This window comes from Diuraphis noxia, unplaced genomic scaffold (assembly GCF_037042655.1).
Source record: "Diuraphis noxia isolate RWA-SAM2 unplaced genomic scaffold, SU_Dnox_SAM2 contig0002, whole genome shotgun sequence".
Lineage (NCBI taxonomy): Eukaryota > Metazoa > Arthropoda > Insecta > Hemiptera > Aphididae > Diuraphis > Diuraphis noxia.
The window spans coordinates 70867015-70874162 of NW_028301712.1; the positions used below are offsets into that span (position 1 = coordinate 70867015).

At 27.4% G+C, this 7148-nt stretch overlaps 1 protein-coding gene across 1 annotated transcript; it reads left to right on the forward strand.

Annotated features, from left to right (window-relative positions):
• Positions 1 to 977: 977 nt before the first annotated feature.
• On the forward strand, positions 978 to 3373 carry LOC107173091 (dnaJ-like protein 60). Its single transcript, XM_015523466.2, has 5 exons — positions 978 to 1208; positions 2176 to 2278; positions 2364 to 2530; positions 2751 to 2873; positions 3121 to 3373. Exons 1-5 carry the CDS (start codon positions 1132 to 1134, stop codon positions 3281 to 3283), a joined length of 633 nt encoding a protein of 210 aa, XP_015378952.1. The 5' UTR covers positions 978 to 1131; the 3' UTR covers positions 3284 to 3373.
• The last annotated feature ends 3775 nt before the right edge of the window (positions 3374 to 7148 follow it).

Here is a 7148-nt window from a genome sequence, read left to right on the forward strand (position 1 = left end):
CCCCCCCCCCAAAGTACCAACTAGATTCACTTTCTGATCGAACGAAGTACTGAAGTCGAAAATTGAAGCACTTTTACTGACCCAAAACGTGATAACTGATAACAGACACAAAAAAAAAAACACGTCATTGTAAAATCAATACATTCCTCGCTCCGCTCAAAATCTAAAAAAATACAAACGATGATAGTTGAAAATTGATGCATAATGACACTGTCATCGTATTTCTATAAAGTCTAAAATATTATAATTGTAAAAAAAGTTAAAAATCAAAAATTAAAGTGTTATAGGTTAGTGTTGTATAAATTAAAATACTATAAGCGCATGCTGTATAGGTACATTCATAAAAGTTTACATAATAAAATTATTACAAAAGCACGTAAAAAAGTTAAAGTTTAAAAATCAAAAATAGCAACATTTATAAATTATTCTTTACTCTGTGATGACAACTACTCGTAATAGTTTTTAAATAGGTACCTATTGTAATACGTTTTGGTAATTTTTATAATCATTATATAGCTCTGAATGGTTAATTTGATTAAAATAATTGTAATACGCTAAGAATTCCCACATTACCACATTATCGAAGTATTAATTTATTATTTATAAATTTAACAAAATGTGTCGGCAATCGTATAATTTTCGGGGGTCCAATGGGCCCATAGTTAAGCTATAATCGTTTGCAATCTTGTTATAAAAAAGGTCACCTTGATAAGTACCGTCCGCAATCGTGTATCATCGACACTATTTTTCTTGTACCAACGTCTTATTTTAAATGTTAGCATTATCTCTTCAACTCTTTGAAATGTTTATAAAATGTTAAATATATATTATTTTCCCGGCGATTATTATTACGTCACTATCACGGTATAGATCATATGTTCATCATGTGTTATTATTATCAATAGCAACAGTGTTTTTTTTTCATTCAAACATTTGATAACATAAATGAAATCAGAAATCTTAAAAACTACATTACAATATCCACAATTTTACTAACGATAACATTTTTTTTTTCCCAGTACCTATTTAAATTGTATTTTTCATTGCTAAGCACATCAATGCAATTTACTTTTGGTGAAATTATTTTTACTATTTATTAGGTACCTTTTATGTTCACTTAAAAAATAAATTATGAACTATGTTTTTATTGTTCCTGTCACTCTTAAAATAGTCCGACTTGGTTTCAAGGATATATCAATACGTTGCCAGTAAGTCACGACGCAATTGTTATTTGATATTTTTAAAACATTAATTGTAAATATTAATTAATAATTATTTTAACTGTAATACTGGATAAATTCTGAACGTCAAGTAACATCAATATCTGCTGGTTGGTATTTATATTTTATTCCTTGTACTTATACACAGGGCCGGTTTTAGGGGTGGGTGATCTGGGTACATTCAGAGTTATGATATTAGTTTTTAATAATAGTTTTTGTAATTCAATTACTTAACCTGAACTAGAGAGCGCATTAATTTACCTAGCCCAGGCGCATAGTTCCCTAAGACCGGCCTTGCTTGTATATCTTATGTCCTTTTGCCTTCTTTTTTATCTGAGAAATCGTTAATAATGATATATTTAGTTTGGAAAACTATCTGGAAATTTAGTTATTACTTACACTTCAATATAATTATTGTTTGACTTTATATTTTTTTGGTGACCAAATTCTCTAATTTAGGTTGTATTAATTTTAAACAGTATCTATTGGGTATTAAATAGTTTTATTGGAATACCAATATACCTATTTGCGCTTTTGATTTTCCATATATGTATCATCTACATAATATTTGGTTACTGGTTTGGTCACAAATCACAATTGTCTACCAACTCATTATTTTTAATTTATTTTTCAATAATATTGCTTTATTTTTGACACTCATTGTAATGCTATTTTTTTTAACGCAAGTCTTTGAATATTCTTTAGTATTGCCTTTCTTTTTTGATAAATGGAAACTTCACTCCGTTGTGTGATTGCCTCATAATATTAATATCCTAGTGTCATTTCATTTTAATTGTAAATCTTCTAAAGTTATTGTTATGAGAACCTTGATATATTTATTATCTCTAAAATTATTTTTATAAGTTGTGTTTTGTCTTAATTAAATAATCATATGAATTATGTCTAATACTCAATGCATATTGTAAAAATTAGTTCTATTTTTATTGCCCATTAGATCATCAAAACAAAATTTGTCTTCTTACTATGACATATTAAATCTGAAACCAGGTTGTACAAAAAAAGAAATACGTAACTCATTTATTAAACTCTCCAAATTGGTAAGCATTTTTTAAGTGTTTTGGTTGTAAAACAATAACACAAGTTACACTTCTTAAAATTATAGTTTATATCTATTTGTTCTAGAATCATCCAGATGTCTGTGGTGCTTCTTCTAATGATAGATTTGTACGTATCAATGAAGCATATAATGTACTTATAGATGAAAACAAGAAAAAGTTATATGATGAAACACTGGTATACACTAAGAATAATAATCCAATTTATTATCATTACCACAAACGTCAAAATAGGTAAAAAAAAATAGGACAAAGCATAACAATTCTAATACAATAGTAGGTAAATTATTGCAGATGCCTAATAGCTCATAGCTGTTGTAGGTATCCCATCAAAATTTAATCTTTTGAAATTTTATTGTAAAATAAATTGAATTTGAATCAAATCTTTTAATACTTATCTACTTAAATCTAAATATTTATTTAGCATAAATTAATGTTTGCTAATTGTTATTAGTGAAAATTGGAAAGATGCGTACAATAATCCAAAAAATCATTGGCTAGCATCAAACATTGCTATTGCAGGTGTCTGTCTTTCAATACTACTTGTTGGATCCATAATTCGATATAAGGGTATTAAGTAAGTAAATAACATTTTTAAATTTTATTAATTAGTAATGATATCTATTTTTTATTATATATATATAAATACATTCAAGGTTACTTGGTAATTAATATAATGTAATATTAATCATATTAGTATCTATTATTTTATAATTGTTTTATGATTAGTGATTATTTATTATGCTATTAATTAGGTACATTAATTTAACTAACAAAAATTACATTCTGACAACAATGTTGTGTATTATATTTTTATTTCCTAGAAAATCTATGTCAATGCGAAGTTTATTGATGGATGAATCTGATGAACGTTTGTCCTTTTTAGAAGAACAAAAATTAATGAAAATTGATAAAACCAACGAAGAGCTTATAAAACTGTTTGAACAAAATATTGCAAAAGAATATGGTCATATTGTAAAAAAATAATTTATTATTATTTTGTATTACTCATTTATAGTTTATTATTGTTAACTATTATATTATGTTAGAAATAAATTTGCTTAAAACATTTGTTTATACCTGCGCATTTCAGTATTTATACTATTTATATCATTATGATATATTATTTATCTCTGACAAATTACAATAAGAAATTCTTACCAATAATTTTATAATTTTTTAAAAATTTTTTAACAAAAAAAATTAAAACTGAATTATGAGTTATGAAACAAAATAAACAGTCTAAGCAAAAGAATATATTATACAATTTTTTACATAGATATATATGTATATCAAATTTTTATTTGCAACCTAAAATATATCTTGAATTTTGATAGTATATGTTAATAAGTTAAGTTCAGATGTATCAGTTAAAAATATGGTTACATCTCTATACCACATTCATAATTTCAAAATTTCATAAAATACCTTGATTATATTTAAGTATCAATTCTACTTTTATGGAGACAATACACACGGATGTGGCGACCTCTTAAACATTTGTTAACAAAATAAATATACTAACTTATCTAAATATGTATAAAATTGGATTTCTGTATGTTTGCACTTTATGCTTTCTTAAGCTAACGGCTGGACCGATTGCGACGAAATTTGGTACAGAGATATAGTAGACCTATGGACAGAAGTTAGGCTAAGTTAAAAAAGTGATATTAGGCCCATCCTCGGGAGGTGCTCAGACATTTTGAGATTTACGATTTAATTTTTTTTTAAATTTTTTTATTGATTTACGCGTTGGAAAAATGTATTTGTGTACACAACAGAAGGAAGAACAAAAAATATTGTGTATCCAAATGCACCTCAATAAATACTTGAATTGCCAGACTTTACTCGATAAAACGAATATAATTACATAATGATAAATTTAATTGAATATCGTAAGATTATTACATTATTACTTAGTATATTTTATTCTTTATTTATCTAGGTATATATATAAAAATATACTGCTAACATAATCACAGGGAATGAATTTAACACACAGTTTGAGACATACAAGAGGTAGGATTTTTAACTGACTACGAAGTGAACGGGTTCAGCTAATTAACTTATAAAATTCAGTAAATTGTATAATTTTAGATTTGAATAAAAAATAAATTAGCATTTGACTGATTGACGATAACCCAAAGCCTCACATGTACACATAAAAAATATCATAGTATCGAAAAAACACAAAATGACAAATACATATCTAGGTAGGTACAGGTACTTATTTGACATTTGTTTATACTTTATATAACACAAGATGAAGACATTACATGGCATCTATTATTTTATTACGATCGGAATCAGCGCACTATTTGTTTTCTCTCTCTGGCCCACGCGCCCACGTACAACATTGACAAAACGCATATTTTACCCTGAACCGTAAAAGATTTTTGAGGGAATGACATTGTCTCAAAACAATTTAAACATCATTTCAATTTACAATTTTTTTTTGTTTATTTTGAAAGTCGATTAGGTACAATATCAAATAACGATAAAATATAATATCGATATGTATCATTCCCTCAACAATATTATTCTCTATCTTTTTTATAGTAGGCGATTTTACTCTAAGATTACTTAAAAACATAGAAAAAACGATTTTGCATTATTCGTTTTGTCTATGTTGCACGTGGACCAGTGAGAGAATTTTTTTTTTAATTATCTAATATAATTTAGTTTATCCTAAAAAAAATTAAACTAAATTAGTTAAGTTTTTTAAAACTATAGCTGCAAAATGAGAGGCCAGCTGAGACCGAAGCAAGAGCTAGCTGCTCTAAATGAATGAGCTCCATCCGGGAAGTCAGCAGAACGGCTGTGTGTGACACCCGGCCCAGAATAGGATCGACACAGTGGCGAAACGAACCTAAAATAACCCATAATAGCAAACTTACAATTTAAACACCCACCCATCCATGCATTGGCTAACCTAACCTTACCCATAGTACCTATACCTGAATATATCTGTAAATTATAATAAATACTAATATTAATAGTTGCCTACTTTGTTATGGTTATTCACTTTCATATTTTCACCCACCCCCAAACCTTAAAAAAAAATCGAGAGGCAATCGCTCACGGTCGTTTCGCCACTGGATCGGCAAACGGGACTCATATCATATTTATCAAGTATATAAGAATATTGTTTTGCATTATTAGGTGAAGAAGTGCAGAAGCCAATTTCTGATGTTAATTACTTGCGCTATGTATATATTCGTTGCTAACTAATTATATTGTGTTTAAATGTTTTTCATCAATAAACGATGGCAGCAGAGGAGTAGGTATAGTATTGTGCAAACAGACCCTCATCTGATGTCGGTTAAAAATTTCGGGGTGGGGGGAAAGAAGTTATTTAAAAATATATATACATATATTATAGTACGGCTGCTATACGATTGCGCAATGCGCGCGGTCCTTATCTACGGTACCTTTTTAGATTGCGCGTGCTAAATTATTTTTGCTTAGGTTCCGATTGTGGCAATCCGTACGTTAATTATTACTTATTATTGCCGATACCAGACAAACTTTCCATCACTAAGAAGTAGGTATAATTATATTTTAGATCATACTTTTATATTGGATTTTTTTCATTAGGTATTATTGTAAATTTCCTCATCTAAAAAAATAAAACACCAGAAAACTTACTAAGTATTTGGCCATTATTGGAAAAAGATATCAGGACTTTAAATTTTAAATTATTTTATTTATATAATTTCATTATAACGATTTTAAATTCTGAGTGGAGCAAGGAATGTATTGATTTTACCATGATGTGTTTTTTTTTTTGTGTGTCTGTCATCACGTTTTGGGGCAGTAAAAGTTCTTCGATTTTCGACTTCAGTACTTCGTTATTCATTACTTCTAATATTTTATATTATTTTATTATAACGATTTTTTTATTGAATATTTTTTTACTTATGAGGTAGACTGAGTGTGAATATAAGCCATATATATTAGGTATCTGTTATTTTTTGTGACTATTTGTACTATTTTTGACTGATTAGTTCTCGTATAACGCACGTTTCTAATGTTCTTAGAAATAAATACAATAACAACATATTATACGACAAATAACAAATTTTTTTATAATAATAATAATTTTAAATTTGAATAATAAGTTGGTAACGTCGCATCCAATTTCACGCGCAATCGTACGCTTTTGAATAGTCAAAAGCATGTTCTTTGTTATTCCGGCACCGCGCGCAATCGTATGCCCAAAAATGTAAAACGCGCAATCCTACTCCATCGCATAGTACATACCTACGTATATGTAAATTATATTGCTTTCATACATCATGAACCTAATCATTTCATTAAAATGTAAAAATTAATTAAAAAACTAAAATATAATAAATAATTAATTGCCTTAACAGTGAAACTACAATAATAATTGATGTATTAAAATCTAAAATAGGTATAATTAATAAAGCGGTAAATAAAAAAATTCTTAGGTAATATCTGCATTTATAAATGTTCGTTTATTTTTTAAACTTATAAAATTTTATTAAAAGCAAAATACTAAAAAAAAATCTTTTAAACTTAAATAAGCGGATTCCGGAAATTTTTATGTTTAGCAAATATATAATATATTTACAGCTTTTTCTAGATTGATATTGTTAACTTCTCCTTTTTCAACATTAAGATTAAGTACCATTAGAATCTAATGATTAGATTTAGCCTTTTGTCGCCCATGTTAGAGCGTAAATATGACTTCAATCAGTTCACTCTTTTGTGCGATGAAAAAAACCTTTCATTTGATGTTATCGTGATTGGTAAAATTTTTACCAACGAAATAATTTGTTAAGTTTCAACAAAAACCATGGAAAATCTTTTAAGCATATTACTACGG

Bases quoted from the DNA above. Each gene is read 5' to 3' on its own strand.
- LOC107173091 (XM_015523466.2), top strand. From the start codon at position 1,132: ATGAACTATGTTTTTATTGTTCCTGTCACTCTTAAAATAGTCCGACTT. The intron at 1,209-2,175 runs GTAAGTCACGAC...ATTGCCCATTAG, and splicing joins GATATATCAATACGTTGCCA to ATCATCAAAACAAAATTTGT. The intron at 2,874-3,120 runs GTAAGTAAATAA...TTTATTTCCTAG, and splicing joins ATTCGATATAAGGGTATTAA to AAAATCTATGTCAATGCGAA.